The sequence below is a fragment of the Bufo gargarizans genome, chromosome 7 (genome assembly GCF_014858855.1).
Source record: "Bufo gargarizans isolate SCDJY-AF-19 chromosome 7, ASM1485885v1, whole genome shotgun sequence".
NCBI lineage: Eukaryota > Metazoa > Chordata > Amphibia > Anura > Bufonidae > Bufo > Bufo gargarizans.
In genome coordinates, this window is record NC_058086.1 from 52,031,835 (window position 1) to 52,050,491 (window position 18,657).

Here is an 18,657-nt window from a genome sequence, read left to right on the forward strand (position 1 = left end):
TATTCTGCAATAGTATTTTATCCATTACAAAATACACAGTTCAGTAGATTTCAATGCAGTATATTCCACCTGCAGGCCTGTATTGGAATATACCAGTGATGGGCATCGGGGCCTCAAACAGGCTCCAGCCTATCCCTCCAAAGTAACAGCGTCCTAAATCTCAGCTGGGGGAAGCTGTTACAGGAGCAGGAGTGCGCGGACCACAGCATCTGAGCGGTTAAATACCTGCGATTGGCATTATTGCCAATCGCAGACATTAGCCCAGAATGGCTATAGTGCTCGATCCACTCTAGAGAGGGTGCCATCTTTAACTCCTTAACGCATAATACCATACATGTACAGAATTAAGTGATCGCATTTGTAGGAAGTGTGGGCTGCTGCGGTGAGCCCGTTCCATAAGTGGCGGGTGTCGGCTGTACCATACAGCAGGTACCCGGACGCAATGACAGGGAATGGCGATCGTGCCGCACCCTGTCATTTAACACCTCAGATGCCGTGTTCAATGATGATCATGGAATCTGTCAAGCAAGGCAGGGAGATGCGGCTCCCTCGGCCTTCCAATTGGAGCCACCCTAGTGAAACCGCAGGGCTCTGAATGGTTACCATGCCAGTCTGGACAGTGCTGAAGCCTTCCAGACCTGCCATGACAAGCTGCCTCCTGCTCTGTGCGCGAGACACAGCTCAGCAGGGAGCATGTGAAAATCCTCCTAACCCTAGATCTCTATTAGGGTGAATAGGCCAATGGATCAAAAGGTCCCAGGTTCTAGTCACCTAAGAGGGCTAATAGTTATTACCGTAAATAAAAAGTTGTAAAAAATGTAAAAAGCACCAAAATATTAAAAGTTTAAATCACCCCCCTTTCCCAATTTTAAATATATAAACAATAAAAAAAATTAACATATTAGGTATTTCCGCATCTGAAAATGTCTGAACTATTAATATATTTTAAAATTTCCTGTACGGTGGACGCCGTAATGGAAAGAAAATTTAAAATGCTCAATTCACCATTTTTGTTGTCCGCTTGTCCCCCCCCCCCAAAAAAAACAAATTGGAATACCAGTGATCAAAAAGTTGAACATGCCACAATAATGGAATAAAAACTATTATAGTAGTATTATAGTAGTTATTCTTGTACATAGGAGGCAGTATTATAGTAGTTATATTCTTGAACATAGGAGCAGTATTATAGTAGTTATATTCTTGTACATAGGAGCAGTATTATAGTAGTTATATTCTTGTACATAGGAGCAGTATTATAGTAGTTATATTCTTGTACATAGGAGGCAGTATTATAGTAGTTATGTTCTTGTACATAGGAGCAGTATTATAGTAGCTATAGTCTTGTACATAGGAGCAGTATTATAGTAGTTATATTCTTATACATAGGAGCAGTATTATAGTAGTTATATTCTTGTACATAGGAGCAGTATTATAGTAGTTATATTCTTGTACATAGGAGGTAGTATTATAGTAGTTATATTCCTGTACATAGGAGCAGTATTATAGTAGTTATATTCTTGTACATAGGAGCAGTATTATAGTAGTTATATTCTTGTACATAGGAGCAGTATTATAGTAGTTATATTCTTGTACATAGGAGGCAGTATTATAGTAGTTATATTCCTGTACATAGGAGCAGTATTATAGTAGTTATATTCTTGTACATAGGAGCAGTATTATAGTAGTTATATTCTTGTACATAGGAGCAGTATTATAGTAGTTATATTCTTGTACATAGGAGGCAGTATTATAGTAATTATCTTCCGTGTGCGAGGTGTCACTGTCATGAACATGTGGAGTATGATGAGACACTACAGACGTGTCATTGCTTAGTTTTTTTGTCTCTGTTCTAGGGGATTCTCATTGTTTGGAGAGGTCACCCCCAGTCATATTTCCTGCTGACATTACCTCTCATTTCATTGTATTATAGAGATTATCCTTTAATGATTAGACACAATAAAAATACAAAATCGGGATCTGTTACAGACAGGACACACAACATATTTTTAAGTAGAAAACCACAAATTTAATGGCAGAATCCTGTATAAATTGTCTGGTGGTGGCGATTGTCCGCAGGAAGGAGGATTACCATGGCGTATGCTCTTCCTTTGTCTGTAGGGGAATACTGCTGCTGACCTGCTCATTATAGATGTCTCTGAGATGTGGGTTTCTTACAGTTTCTCTTCACGTCTTTGAGGTCTCCTGAGGGTCCCATAATTCTTTGCTTATTGTCAGAAACTGACCGCATTAACCCATTCACTTCAACTCCTGGTTGGTCGACTCCATAGCCACAAATTTCATTTCGTTGTGGGCAGTCCCGGAGGTGATGCTCCCATCCCTCACCTTATTCCGAAACATGAAGGGGAAAGCTTTCTTGAAAGACTTCCTGAAGCTGGCGCCCATGAACCCGTAGACGATGGGGTTGATGGACGAGTTGGCATAGGACATACAATTGGCCCACGTTTTGATTTTGTAGGTGGCGTAGTTGGCTTGAAAGCCTGGGTAGAATCCTTGGAAGAGGCTAAAGAGCTGGATGGGGCCCCAGCAGATAGTGAAGAGAAGTACAATTACTATCACCATTCTGGATATTTTGCTCCTCATGGCAATGGTTCTCTCAGAGAGCAGCTGCACCTGGAAGGATGAAGGAAAGTCTTAAGGTACATCATGAAGCCTCATCCAGAGCTGCATTCAGAATTCTGCTGGTTTCTTCACTAAATCAGCAGCAGAGAATTGTGAATGCAGCTCTGGTGGTGGCTGTGGAATCCCTCAGTGATGTCCCAGTCACACAGTAACCCTAGAATCTGTGCCTTGAAAAAGTATTCATACCCTTTGAACTTTTCCACATTTTTTTCACCTTACAGCCGCAAACTTAAATGTATTTCATTGGGATTTAATTGACCCACTCAAAGTAGGAAATATGTGTGAAGTGAGAAGAAAATTATACATGTTTTTCAACATTTTTAATAAATAAAAATCTGAAAACTGTGGCATGCATATGTATTCAGCCTCCTGTACCCTGATACCCCAGTGTGACCAATGGCCTTCAGAAGTCACCTCATTTGCACATAGAGTCCACCTGTGTGTAATGTCTTCTCAGTGTAACTATAGCTGTTCTGTGAAGGCCTCAGAGGTTCGTTAGAGAACATTAGTGATCAAACAGCATCAGGAAAACCAAGGAACACACCAGACAGGTCAGGGATAAAGTTGTGGAGAAGTGTAAGGCAGGGTTAGGTTATAACAAAAAATACCCCAAGCTCTGAACATCTCACAGAACATTGCCCAATCCATCATCTGAAAATGGAAGGAGTATAGCACAACTGCAAACCTCCCAAGACATGGATGTCCACCTAAACTGACAGCCCAGGCAAGGAGAGCACTAATTAGAGAAGCAGCCAGGAAGCATGCCCATAGTAACTCTGGAGGAACTACAGAGATCCACAGCTGAGGTGGGAGAATCTGTCCATAGGACAACTATTAGTCGTCTTCTCCACAAATCTGGCCTTTATGGAAGAGTGGTAAGAAGAAAATCATGTTTAAAAGCAGTTTACCACAAGCAATGTAGGGGACACAGCAAACATGTGAAAGAAGGGGCTCTGGTCAGAGGAGACCAAAGTTAAACTTTTGGCATAAAAGCAATATGTGAGGTGGAAAACTGACCCTGCCCATCACCCTGAACACACCATCCCCACCGTGAGACATGGTGGTGGCAGGATCGTGGTGGCAGGATCATGCTGGGGGGAGGCTTTTCTTCAGCAGGGGCAGGGAAGCCGGTCAGAAGTGATGGGAGGATGGATGGAGCTATCCAGGAGGAAAACCTGGTAGAGGCTGCAAAAGACTTGAGACTGGGGCGGAGGTTCACCTTCGATCAGGACAACAACCCTCAACATCCAGCCAGAGCTACAATGGAAGGGTTTAGATCAAAGCATATTCATGTATTAGAACGGCCCAGTCACTGTCCAGACCTAAATCCCATTGAGAATCTGGGGCAATACTTGGAAATTACAGATCACAGACGCCCTCCATCCAATCTGGCTGGGCGCGAGCTCTTCTGCACAGGAGAACGGGCAAAAATGTCATCCTCTAGATGTGCAAATCTGGTAGAGACAGTCCCCAAAAGACCTGCAGCTGTAATTGCAGCGAAAGGAGGTCCTACAAAGTATTGACTGGGGGGTGAATACTAATGCACATCACACTTTTCTGATTTTTATTTCTAAAAAATTTTCAAAACCATATATCAGACTTGTACTTTGCGTTGGTCGATCACATAAAATCCCAATAAAATACATTTAAGTTTGTGGGTGTAACGTGAATAAAATGTAGAAAAGTTCAAGGGGTATGAATACTCTTTCAAGGCACCGTACATTGTGCAGGAGGCACAGCTACCTGGTAGTTGTTGTCCATGGGCTCCACCACTGGTTGTCCGACCCTCTTCAGCATCAGTGAGTAGCACAGGCAGATGGTCAGCAATGGCAGAAGGTAGACAGCAAGGAACTGGTAGAGGATACAAGCTTTCTTCAGAGTGTCTGATGGAAACTGCTCTATGCAGTAGGTCCTGGGGCCGTACCAGTAACCATTCTGTATCTTCTGGTAAGGGATGATGGGAGTAGACAGCAGCAGGGACCCTGGGGAGGACACTGACCATTACACATCACATTGTAGTACATTGTATACAAGTATCACAGCTGTCCAGGATCTGGTGGCATCCTCATGGTCCTGGACAGTAAAGGGGCTGCAGGGCAAAAGTATTGGCGCCTCTGGTCATAACGAACTTAAGTTGTATTTACTTGTACAGAGTAGCAGACAATTATCGGGAAGGGAGTGTTCCTTCCCAACAACTGGCTGCTCATTAAAGGGGTTGTCCTGGTTCAGGGCTGAACCCAGACATATCCCCTTCTTCCCCCACTCAGCCCCTCTGAGATGATTATCGGAGCTTTTTAGTTTACATTTTTACACTGCTAGGCAGAGGCTTCCACCGAGCAGTGTTCCCGGTGACGTCACTGGCACTGATGGATGGGCTTTACAGACTAGGGCAGTGCTAAAACCCGCCCATTAGTGCCGGTGACATCACCAGGCTCACTGCTAGGTGGAAGCCTCTGCCATAGCTTTACCCATAGAGAGCCCGGTATGTCACCGGATCTCCTAAAAAATAGCCCTTGACCTGCAAGGGCAAAGTTGAGCATCTGACCGTGAAATGCTCCGATGCTCATATCAGAGGGGCTGATGGGGGGGAAGAAGGGGAAATGTGCGGGTTCAGGTCTGAAACTGGACAACCCCTTTAAGTGGGGGTGAAGCACTGTATTTACATGCAGCGATCAGTAGTAGGAGTAGTCGCCATTGCTACCGCTCGTCCTCATACGGCTGTATTGTTTGTGGCCATCAGATCGCTGTTTAGACGGCACGACCTGCAGCCCAGAAACGATAAGTTATGGTTTTGATCAGAAGACTCTGCTCTGAGCCCCTCCGCACACCAAGGAGCTTCATAGTCACAGTCAGGAGGTCCACGTGGAACCCCTCCGTGACCACCTTCAACTCAAGAGACTTGACAAAGGAATCTCAAAGAATATCAATAAAGAAAAATGTATTTCACTCAATCGCGGTCGTGTTTGCGCCAAGAGGTGTCGGAGCATTGTCAGGTACTAACTGTCTGCATCCCCTTATCTATACTACACAGGAGGAAGAGACTGCACACAGTGACCGCACAGGAGGGAGAGACTGCACACAGTGACCGCACAGGAGGGAGAGACTGCACACAGTGACCGCACAGGAGGAAGAGATTGCACACAGTGACCGCACAGGAGGGAGAGACTGCACACAGTGACCGCACAGAAGGGAGAGACTGCACACAGTGACCGCACAGGAGGGAGAGACTGCACACAGTGACCGCACAGGTGGAAGAGATTGCACACAGTGACTGCACAGGAGGGAGAGACTGCACACAGTGACTGCACAGGAGGAAGAGACTGCACACAGTGACCGCACAGGAGGGAGAGACTGCACACAGTGACCGCACAGGAGCAAGAGACTGCACACAGTGACCGCACAGGAGGGAGAGACTGCACACAGTGACTGCACAGGAGGGAGAGACTGCACACAGTGACCGCACAGGAGGGAGAGACTGCACACAGTGACTGCACAGGAGGGAGAGACTGCACACAGTGACCGCACAGGAGGGAGAGACTGCACACAGTGACTACACAGGAGGGAGAGACTGCACACAGTGACTGCACAGGAGGGAGAGACTGCACACAGTGACCGCACAGGAGGAAGAGACTGCATACAGTGACTGCACAGGAGGGAGAGACTGCACACAGTGACTGCACAGGAGGGAGAGACTGCACGCAGTGACTGCACAGGAGGGAGAGACTGCACACAGTGACTGCACAGGAGGAGGAGACTGCATACAGTGACCTGTGATGGTCAGTTCGCCAGCAAACACATGCGGGCTGCCATCTTTAGTAAGGCAGACTCACCTGTCCGGCGATGCACAGATAAGCCCTTACCTGTTCCTGTGTCGGGAGCCTTCATTGGGCTGTTCTCGGAACTGCCTGCTCCCGGTGACTGCATTCGATTTCAGACCGGCTCCCGGCACAGGTAAGGGCGTACCTGTGCATCGTCTACCTTACTAAAGATGGCAGCCCGCATGTGTTCGCTGGCGTTTTACGCCAGTCTTTGTTTCCCCCTGCACTGGTGGAGAAAGGGCCACATTTATGAGGAGGCTTAGATTAGGTGCACCTCTGGCAGCCGGTGCACTTGGAGTGAATGCTACGTGAGTCCCTGACTGGAGTTGATTTCGAACATCATTTGAGTCTGTTTCCAGACATAAATTTAGTGAATTTGGAAGGACCCCTGGCCCCCGCCAGCCCCTGCCCTCGCCACTTACCAATGGGGTAAAAACGCCCGTACGACAACATTTTGTTGCATGGGCATTAAAAAAGTTGCAGTCGGGATCTTGCGGCTTTTTATAAACGAAAAACATGCGTCAGCATGGTAATAACGGACCCCCAGTGACTGCCGAGGCTTCAGACTGGGACGGGGATCATTTCTTACCTATCCAGATACAGATGCTGACAACCATGGCCACTCTGGGGGTTCGGTGCCTCAGTGACCTCAGTGGATACAATGTGGCGTAGCAGCGGTCCGCACTCATCGCTGTCAGGGTGATGCACGTGGCCTGGACGGTGACCTGCAATCAATCACACAGAGGTGACTCTGTACATCACATCCATGAAGTCAATGACCAAGATGGCGGCTACAAGGGCTTCACTAAGGCCTCTGCAGCCTGTACAGATCTAATGCTTCTCACAGCTGAGTGTTTGTTACTAGAACAAAAAAAGCAAGAAACTATTTGGAAAGACGTATCTTACAGTAATATGAAAAATCATAAACAAGAAATATATAATATAAAAAATACGATCCTCTATGAATTAATTGAACATGAGGGTCATACATGTTACTATTGAGTGTATATGTGTATATATATATATATATATATATATATATTTCTATCATATATTTCTTATTATTTTACACTTTCATTTTTCATTCCTTATACCTTATTTATTCTTATTTACCTTTTACAATTTTTTATTTCTATGAGATCTAATACTATATATAATATATTCATTATTTCCCTCTTCTCTTATTTTACGGTATTATATGGAATAATAGGAAGATCCAAATGTGAATGTATCTACTTATCTATTTCAATCTGGATAAAACAATCCAGTCCGAGTTTTATGTATCACTAAAAAGTACTACATCGCTCATTTTACTAATTGTTCACTAATTGAAGACTGGATATAAACCTGTGAAAAAATGGCTGTGTATACCCACTGATGAAGGAGCACGGCGCTCCGAAACGCGTCTGAGAAATATAATAGCCATACAGCCACAATAGGCTAACAAAAAGCGGTATTATCTAAATCCGGGCAGCATACGAGTGGAGCAAGTATCCCTCTATATCAGCAGGATCACCTTTGCCCATATCTAAATTGAACAGCCCGCTCCCGACCACGTGGAACGCAGAGCCGGGACGCCAGGGAGAGCGCACAGTGCTAGCAAGGTTACTACACTAACCACGTGGGACGCCGAGCCGGAACGCTGAGGAAAATAGACATTACCGATGCGCAGATACCTGATATATAACTCATCCAGGAGCAGTAATGTACCCTCAATATTATTCTATACTACTGCGCATTATTCCAAGAGGAAATAATACTTTTTGATATAGAACTACCTTCTTTTGTATACAAAACACCCTGTTGTGGAAACATTTTTTCCCTTCAAGACCTGGATTTTGGTTACTTGCAGGTACCCAAAGCGAACACAGGGAGACAAATGAACAGGGCGCCACTGCTTCGGCTTCCCCTCAAATTCCGGGAACACACTTTCCACTCTCAGCGGTGACACCGGGACCCACGATCGACTTCGGTGGTGCTCAGTCTCAACGCACAGTAAGAAAATATGAGACGCACTCACCAAGAAGGTCCAAACTTTACTTTATTTGGGTAAAAGGCATGCGGAGCAGGCAATCAAAGTGTGGTGCTCCTTCTTATACAGACTAAATATTACTGCTATTGTCATTTTTGCTGCTACTAGAAACGTATATTTTGAAGAGATACTTGGGATTCCGCTTATTCCTGACGTCACCCATTTATTGCTAACATTGACTTATTGCGCTCCTTTTCAGCTGTTTTTATATCTTTTACATTTTATAGCTACTGTCTGTCTAACTGATGTAAATGTATCTGCATATTTATTTATTTATTTATATATGGACTGAGGCTGAACTCCTCCCCTTTTTATATATGAATTATTTAATCATATATCCAATCGATATATTTATAATTAATGATATATACCCTCACCTAAAGAATTATTAGGACCACCATACTAATACAGTGTTGGACCCCCTTTTGCCTTCAGAACTACCTTAATTCTACGTGGCATTGATTCCACAAGGTGCTGATAGCATTCTTTAGAAATGTTGGCCCATATTGATGGAGATTTGAGGGATGCACATCCAGGGCACGAAGCTCCTGTTCCACCACATCCCAAAGATGCTCTATTGGGTTGAGATCTGGTGACTGTGGGGCCATTTTAGTCGAGTGAACTCATTGTCATGTTCAAGAAACCAATTTGAAATGATTGGAGCTTTGTGACATGGTGCATTATCCTGCTGGAAGTAGCCATCAGAGGATGGGTACATGGTGGTCATGAAGGGATGGACATGGTCAGAAACAATGCTCAGGTAGCCCGTGGCATTTAAACGATGGCCAATTGGCACTAAGGGGCCTAAAGTGTGCCCAGAAAACATCCCCCACACCATTACACCACCACCACCAGCCTGCACAGTGGTAACAAGGCATGATGGATACATGTTCTCATTCTGTTTACGCCAAATTTGGACTCTACCATTTGAATGTCTCAACAGAAATCGAGACTCATCAGACCAGGCAACATTTTTCCAGTCTTCAACAGTCCAATTTTGGTTAGCTCGTGCAAATTGCAGCCTCTTTTTCCTATTTGTAGTGGAGATGAGTGGTACCCGGTGGGGTCTTCTGCTGTTGTAGCCCATCCGCCTCAAGGTTGTGCGTGTTGTGGCTTCACAAATACTTTGCTGCAGACCTCGGTTGTAACGAGTGGTTATTTCAGTCAACGTTGCTCTTCTATCAGCTTGAATCAGTCGGCCCATTCTCCTCTGACCTCCAGCATCAACAAGGCATTTTCGCCCACAGGACGGCCGCATACTGGAGGTTTTTCCCTTTTCACACCATTCTTTGTAAACCCTAGAAATGGTTGTGTGTGAAAATCCCAGTTACTGAGCAGTGAAATACTCAGACCGGCCCGTCTGGCACCAACAACCAGGCCACGCTCAAAATTGCTTAAATCTCCTTTCTTTCCCATTCTGACATTCAGTTTGGAGTTCAGGAGATTGTCTTGACCAGGACCACAACCCTACATGCATCGAAGCAACTGCCATGTGATTGGTTGACTAGATAATCGCATCAATGGGAAATAGAACAGGTGTTCCTAATAATTCTTTAGGTGAGTGTATATACTTCATACCATTTCAGAGGATACCCCTTTTTCCTTTTTCTTTTTTCCTTCTCCTGTTCTAGAATCTTTTTAATTATAATTTGTTTTAAATATCAGTAAAGTAACATTATAGTCATGCTTCACAATTGTATACAGTGCCATCCATCTGTTTTTTTTTTATACATTCTTTGAACAGGGCGGAGGGTACGCCTTTGGATCGAGCACCTTATCCATTAATCCAAATAGGTGAGCCGCTGATTCTATTTATTCTACTATTGTATTTAGTCTAGACTGGACTCCAGACTGATACATTTTACCAGCAGTGATACAATGTATCAGGTGAATGTAACAAGTCCACTCCATTGATGAAGCTTCTTGGAAGAAAACTACTTTTCTAAGGCTACTTTCACACTTGCGGCAGGACGGATGAGACAGGCTGTTCACCCTGTCGGATCCGTCCTGACGCTATTTCGCCGTGCCGCTGGACCGCCGCTCCGTCCCCATTGACTATAATGGGCTCGGGGGCGGAGCTCTGGCACAGCAGTTCGCGGTGAGAGGCCGCCAGACTAAAAAGTCAGACATGCAGTACTTTTAGTCCGGCGGCCTTTCGCTGTGCACTGCCATGCTGCGCCGGAGCTCCGCCCCGTCCCCATTATAGTCAATAGGGAAGGAGCGGCGGTCCGGCAGCATGGCGAAATAGCGGCAGGACGGATCCGACAGGGTGAACAGCCTGTCTCATCCGTCCTGCCGCTAGTGTGAAAGTACCCTAATACAAAACTAAGAAAAAGTGTCAGAAAGACTCCGCTCAGTTATGTGTCCCCCATGGCAAGATTGACGGGTGTGACCAGGTGGACATTTATGGCATATTGATAAGGATACATGTCCGATAGGCACAGCTATCACCTCTGGGACCTGCTGCTGTATCAAGAATGGAGAGCAGCTGTGAATGGAGAGGACACCCTGCATTCACTGCTACAGGACCTCCGATTAGAGCTGTAGTATGCAGTGAGCGCCCCCTAGTGGTGGCTGCAGGCAGGAAAGGTTTTATTATTAAAGACGACCTTTCATCAGTTTTGACATAGGCTAATTATGGTATTACCTTGTAGGGCGGCCCCCACTGATGCCATAGGTGTATATATTTCTTTCAAAGCCACCCCCCATTCGTCCGCTGTGGCCCCCCGATGATTTGGAGCGCTGTATTATAATGAGGAGGAGACACAGTCTTCTGCTGAGGGCGTCCCCTTCTCCCTGGCTGTGAGCGCGATCCGTATAACTGAAGGGAAGCAGGGGATTTGGAGTTCTGTATGACTCTAAGGTCCCATCTATCTGCAGAGCAGGCAGCGCCCGCTGCACACTTACCTGCTGGAGGTATGCCACAAACTTGCACATGAAGTCTCCAAACACCCAGCTGGGCAGAGGGTAAAGCGTGGCAGTGAAGGGCACGCAGCACACCAGGAACATGATGTCAGTGGAGGCCAGGTTCGCTGGGGGAGAAAGCAAAATAATAAAGTGGGTGAAAAAATTCCAAATCTCCCCGTGCACCGCGTCCTGTATACAAAATGCATCAACGAGACACTGCCCTGGATGTGCATACGAATCCCTAGGGAGGTTGGGGGTGGACTACTGCTTTTTTGTTCCTCACCATGTTCAATATCTATGCTTGCTGTCAGCGAATGGAAATATCCTCGCCAAATCTATCTGTACCTAGTACTTGCATTCATGCTTCCCACTAGACTCATCATGAAACATACTCTGAATGTATTAGGTTTGCTCCATTAGGACACAGACAGGATCCATGACTCTAGAAGAGCTGCGTTATCTGTTGGGGTCTGAGGCACCTCCTGTCTCATCAGAGGTTCAGGCTGCTGCACTGATACAGGACGGGTGGAGATGGAGAGATGATTGCAGCAGGAATAAAAAATATATAAAAAGTGCAAACTGCTAAAACATCAGCAAGAAAATGTTCATAACTTAATGTCTACATGTAAAGTCAGTGAGGAGCCCAGGACACCGCATCATATTGGTGTAAGGGTAACCTGACCTGGGGCATCGGTCCTCAGCCCCTGCACTTGGACCTGGCTATGTAATATCATGTTATTGGAGGTCTCTGTGTATCTGGAGAATACTGATCTGTACTGTATAGTGTAGATCTGCTCCTCCTGGCTCCAGGTAGTCATCTATCCAGGTACAGAGCTCCATACTGCCCCCTGCTGTATTATCACTCTCATCATCTCAGGATCCGAGATGGGAAGTTCAGAATTCATAAAACATTGGGTCACTCAAGTAACACTATTGGAACCATTGGTGCTTACTGCCACCCGGTGGCCATATGAGGAACTGCACCCAACATCCATTACCGCTAAATGTTCTATACATAGGGACCAGGGGTTAGGTGCAGATCCACAAGTGTCACCAAGAGAGATGGATCCTCAGGGGCGTCATGGATCTCTGCTATCAGCCATTTCTGGTGAACAATCACTAATGGGCTGATTTACTGTGTCTTTAAATACGTCTATTTGTGCAAAGGTTTTAAATTTAGCACACAGTAAGAAAATACGAGACGGCCCTCACCAAGAAGGTCCAAACTTTACTTTATTTGGGTTGATTGCCTGCAGAGCAGGCAATCAAAGTGTGGTGCTCCTCTCAGACACCATGAGGCCTCGGCCGTTTCATGACATACGCAAAACATACGAGAAACGGCCGTGGCCTCATGGTGTCTGTGAGGAGCACCACACTTTGATTGCCTGCTCCGCATGCCTTTTACCCAAATAAAGTAAAGTTTGGACCTTCTTGGTGAGTGCGTCTCATATTTTCTTACTGTGCGTTGAGACTGAGCACCACCAAAGTCGATCGTGGGTCCCGGTGTCACCGCTGAGAGTGGAAAGTGTGTTCCCGGAATTTGAGGGGAAGCCGAAGCAGTGGCGCCCTGTTCATTTGTCTCCCTGTGTTCGCTTTTTAAATTTAGGGCAGTTGCACAATTCTGCGGTATTTTCCTCCCCACAGCCACGGCAGGTCAGGATAACACCAGTGTATATCTATCACACGGCCCCAAAACAACTTGACAATGAAAACTGTTGCACCGCGCACAAAACTCACATCCGCCAATCACAAAATGTTGATAACTTTGTCTGTTTGTCGGAAAATGTCGCAGTTACTTAGTTAGGTATAGAGGGTGTAGGGTATAGAGGATGTAGGGTATAGAGGGTGTAGGGTATAGAGGGTGTAGGGTATAGAGGGTGTAGGGTATAGAGGATGTAGGGTATAGAGGGTGTAGGGTATAGAGGGTGTAGGGTATAGAGGGTGTAGGGTATAGAGGGTGTAGGGTATAGAGGATGTAGGGTATAGAGGTGTAGGGTATAGAGGGTGTAGGGTACAGAGGGTGTAGGGTACAGAGGATGTAGGGTATAGAGGATGTAGGGTACAGAGGTGTAGGGTATAGAGGATGTAGGGTACAGAGGGTGTAGGGTACAGAGGGTGTAGGGTATAGAGGATGTAGGGTATAGAGGTGTAGGGTATAGAGGGTGTAGGGTATAGAGGGTGTAGGGTATAGAGGATGTAGGGTATAGAGGTGTAGGGTATAGAGGATGTAGGGTACAGAGGGTGTAGGGTATAGAGGATGTAGGGTATAGAGGATGTAGGGTATAGAGGTGTAGGGTATAGAGGATGTAGGGTACAGAGGGTGTAGGGTACAGAGGGTGTAGGGTATAGAGGTGTAGGGTATACAGGGTGCAGGGTATAGAGGTGTAGGGTATAGAGGGTGTAGGGTATAGAGGTGTAGGGTATAGAGGTGTAGGGTATAGAGGTGTAGGGTATAGAGGGTGTAGGGTATAGAGGGTGTAGGGTATAGAGAGTATAGGGTACAGAGGGTGCAGGGTACAGAGGGTGTAGGGTATCATGTTGTTCCTCCTCTTGCCCCCCTCCCCCACCCTTGTCTTTGCTTGTAGTTAATTGTTATGTTACTGTAGATGGTGTAGCAGTGGCTGAGAGTAGTAGTCCAATGCCACCCACTTGTTGCTGACCACAGACTGAGATTCTATTAGGATCAGCATGTGCATTTTACAGCTATTTAGGACAGTTACTCCCATCATCTTCACAGGACACTGATGGGAAGTCAGATGATCCACCTACAGATCAGAACTAATAAAGGGCCACATACGTAATGCAGGAAATGATAGTATTATTATTACAGTGTCATCTTATTTCTTTAATGTTCTCACTGCAAAACCAAGCGAGAAGATTCTGTGCTAAAAACTAATGCAGCAGTGGGGTCAGGACTCTTGGCACAGCAGCTTACAATCTAATATCACTCCAGCATAAATTTGTATTCATTTCTGCAGGTTCCTGGTGATCATGGGGCAGAGCGTCCGCAGTCACTGATAACCGGGGACAATAGCTTGTATTCAGCTCTGCTGCCATCAGCGTCCTACCATCAGAGCAGCAGCTCGAGGACTAGATGGAGAGAAGATCCTAGTCCATAGTGGCATCAACAGGAGGCAGCACCCCGGCTCCGGAGGCAGTGTCCTCCGCCCTGAATATACAATGTATCAGGCAAGTTCTTAAGGCTGGGTTCACACCTGAGCGTTCTGAAAGGAGCGCTCTGTATGCGCGATTGTACTGGCGTTTACAATCGCGTATACAGGGACAAGCGAACGCCCATTGTCGCGCGTTCCCAAAAGTCTATGTACGGGAACGTGCGACAAAACGCTCCAAAGAAGATCAAGAACTTTTTTGAGCGTAGGGCGTTTTACAGCGCGTTCAAACGCGCTGTAAAACGCTCAAGTGTGAACCAGGGCCATAGGGAAGCATTGGTTTTCATGTGTTGAGCGTTTTACAGCACGTTTGAACGCGCTGTAAAACGCTCAGGTGTGAACCCAGTGTTAGAGTCTATGTACAACCCTGCACCTTGGGGCGGGGGGGGGGGGTGGAGGGTTGTTGCTTACCTATATAGAAGTTGGTGGCCGTTCTCATTTGCCTGTGCTTGGAAATGACATAAATGACAAGAGAATTTCCGATCAATCCGACTAACATGATGAGGGCAAAGAACAGAGGCACCAGCCATGCATCCGTCAGGAATGGCGGTGGTCCGGTCTCAGTCCGGTTCAAAAGGGACTCGTTGGTTTTGCTTCCATTCCACAAGATGCTGCCATTAATGAACTCCCATGAAAGGTTCAACATCTCATTCACCATCCCTTCCCCCAGCGCCATCAACGGGTCAACACAGAACCAAAAAATCCGGAAGTTACCTGGACCAAGAACCAATCCAGAACCTACAGAACAGACCAAGGAAATCTCTACTGTCCCCGGAAATGAAAATCTCAATGTTAGTTATGTTGTCTCCGGAGATGTCTCAGTGACTAGACCTCATCTCTTGTAGATGTTTGATTGACTGGACCTCATCTCCCATAGATGTCTTACTGACTGGACTTCATCTCCTTTAGATGTCTCAGTGACTAGACCTACATCTACTTTAGAGGATTCAGACACTGGACCTCATCTCCTGTTGATGTCTCAGTGACTGGACCTCATCTCCTGAAGATCTCTAAGTGAGTGGCCCTCATCTCCTGTAGATGTCTCATTGACTAGACCTCATCACCTTTAGATGGCTCAGAGACTGGACCACATCTCCTGTAGATGGCTCAAAGACTGGACCACATCTCCTGTAGATGTCTCAATGACTGGACCTCATCTCCTGTTGATGTCTCACAGACTGGACCTCATCTCCTGTTGATGTCTCACAGACTGGACCTCATGTCCTGTAGATGTCTTAATGACTGGACCTCATCTCCTGTAGATTTATCAATGACTGGACCTCATCTCCTTTAGATGTGTCAATGAGTGGACCTCAATTATTGTAGATGTCTCAATGACTGGATCTTCTTTGGAGGGTCTCCTCCGTGTCAACATGCAGGATCCGACGTCTCGTGTCTGTCTGCTCTGAAGCGAATACTCTGCAGGTTTTATAGTGTAAGTCACACGTGGACTGTGAGCGATGCAGCCTCGTATACAGTTTCCAGGCAACAAGCCCCATCCCGACGGATGCTCTGTGCCCGGATAGGACATGGTTCTGCTCTGTGAGAGCTTCACCAATGAAGGCGAGACATTCAATGAGTGGAGGAAGGACATTCACAACATCACGTTGTATTATAGGAGCACATTAACTCTGCCGGCACCCCCAGCCTCATAGCTGGAGATTCACACAAACTAATCTGCTGTATAATGAAATGTTCTGTAACTTTCAAATACACTTTGTGATTCAAAATCTCACCATTTTCAAGTTCTCTGCTTGCTGTCAGTGAATGGAACTTTCATATTAACTTCCATAGGCGTAGAACCTAATAGATAAAATACTTCTCACAGCTGACGGTTTGTTACAGTTGTATCCAGTCGTCCTAATCCTCAGTCTAGGTCCCACACTGATGCATTTTACCTGCACTGATACAGTGTATCAAATTTACAGAACAAGTAGAGAGGTTTGCGTTGCTGAGTCCACAGCAGATTGTTGAGAGTGGATACAACTGTAACAAACCTCCAGCTGCAAGAAGTATGAGGCCAAACACTTTTCATCATTTATGGACAGAAAGCAGAGGTATATGAAATTCAGAAAGTTTATTTACACGGTGGGTAGGGTAAAGTGTGGGGGAGGGGTGGTCATTGCAGCAGCTGCCGCCACATTGTAACCTTTCCACTTCTGAAGATCCAGGATTTGACACAATGTTTGCTCTATAAAACTGGATCAAACACGAGAAATCTCTAAACGGCTGTCGGAATCGTGGTTTGCAGGACAAAGAAGCTGGCGGAAATTCACAAACAATAATAATCATCGGTTTAAAGGGGCGCTGGGAGTCGGAGCCCTGCTTGTCTAATATTGATGACCTATTCTGAGGATAGTGAAAAAGATAATGTAGAGCAGCAGCCACGGGCCTTCTCGACCTTACCGGACTGCACCACCAAACCACGACCGCAGTCCACAGCAGCGTGCACGTCCAATAAAGAATTTCTGGAGATGCTGCCGTTACCGTTTCTTTGAACGCTATTCTGAAGATAGGTCATCAATATCAAAAACCGGAATACCCCTTTAAATGAGTTCTCCGATAAGAACGCCCTTCTCTGTAAGCCCCATTGCATAGAGAATCTGTATGTAATGGGGCTTACAAAGAAGGGCGTTCTTATCGGAGAACTCATTTAAAGGGGTATTCCGGTTTTTTATATGATGACCTATCAGAATATTTTAACCACTAAGGAAGAAACTGTTCTAGTTTCGAAACGCATTTGGTAAATATGCGCAAGAGACAAAGCTGCGGTATTCAAAAGGAAGACTATTCATCAAAAGCACAAGCACACGAACCTGCCATCGCAACATTTCCAATACGCATGCGCTAACAAAAGTGCCGGCACAAGCGCGAGGACGGACTGCAAGGTCCAGCGATCTTCTACATCGAGAAAGCCGCGTATGTATCAATTATTATGGCAGTGGCTGACTTTACAACCAGAGTACTGGCAAGCAATATAAGAGCGCAAAATACCTTGCTTAATTGCATATGAAGTACGCTTCACCTCAGGGGCGCAACCACCACAGCGGCAGACCGTGTAACTGCTATGGAGCCCAGGGCAAGAGGGGCCCCGTTTGGATCATCTCCTCTTCTACTGGGGGTGAAAACTTGGTCAGGCCCCTGTGTGGGGGGCCTGGTATGATCCTTGCTATGGGGCCCTCACTTCTCCATGCGCCACTGCTTCACATTGATACTAAACGCAGCACAAAGCGGCAACAAGACGGAACTTTACATCTCAACACAAAACACTGCTGCAAAGGAAATACGAGGAGTATTCTATATACCGCAACAGCTCCAAAGACTGCGTGAGCTCCGCATATGGACCTAAAAAGAGGGACTGTGACTATAATTATTAATATACCACCACAGAGATTTGGTAATATATTATAGTTTATTTTTTTATATTGGTTAACCCTTTCAGGACCAAGCTATTTTTCACCTTTCTGCCCAGGCCATGTTTAGCAAATCGGACCAGTGTCACTTAATATGCTGATAACTTTAAATCTCTTTTACTTATCCAGACCACTCTGAGAATGTTTTCTTGTCACATATTGTACTTCATAACACTGGTAAAATTGAGTTAAAAAAAAATAAAAAATATTTATTTATAAAAAAATACCAAATTTACAAAAAAAAATTCAATTTCTCTACTTTTATAATAGATAGTAATACCTCTAAAAATTAGTTATTACTTTTCATTCCCCATATGTCTACTTCATGTTTGGAATCATCTTGAAAATTACATTTTATTTTTTGGGGACGTTAGAAGCTTAGAAGCAAATCTTAAATTTTTTAAGAACATTTCCAAATCCCAATTTTTTCAGGACCAGTTCAGTTATGAAGTCACTTTCTGGGGCTTACATATTAGGAACCATCTATAAATCACCCCGTTTTAGAAACTACACCCCTCGAGCTATTCAAAAAGGATTTTTATAAAACTTTGTTAACCCTTTAGGTACCCCACGAGAATTAAATGAAAATGGGAATGACATTTAAAAATGTAACTTTTTTTAAATCAGATTTTACATTTTAATCTATTTTTTTTACGCAACACATCAAGGGTTAACAG

At 45.3% G+C, this 18,657-nt stretch overlaps 1 protein-coding gene across 1 annotated transcript; it reads right to left on the reverse strand.

Annotated features, from left to right (window-relative positions):
- Nucleotides 1–2,256: 2,256 nt before the first annotated feature.
- Nucleotides 2,257–15,243, reverse strand: LOC122944014 (G-protein coupled receptor 54-like). The gene is made up of 5 exons (XM_044302212.1): nt 14,979–15,243; nt 11,398–11,522; nt 7,048–7,183; nt 4,384–4,622; nt 2,257–2,631 (listed from the first exon to the last, which is right to left on the reverse strand). The coding sequence occupies exons 1-5, from the start codon at nt 15,241–15,243 to the stop codon at nt 2,257–2,259; spliced, it is 1,140 nt and encodes a 379-aa protein (XP_044158147.1).
- Between the last annotated feature and the right edge of the window lie 3,414 nt (nt 15,244–18,657).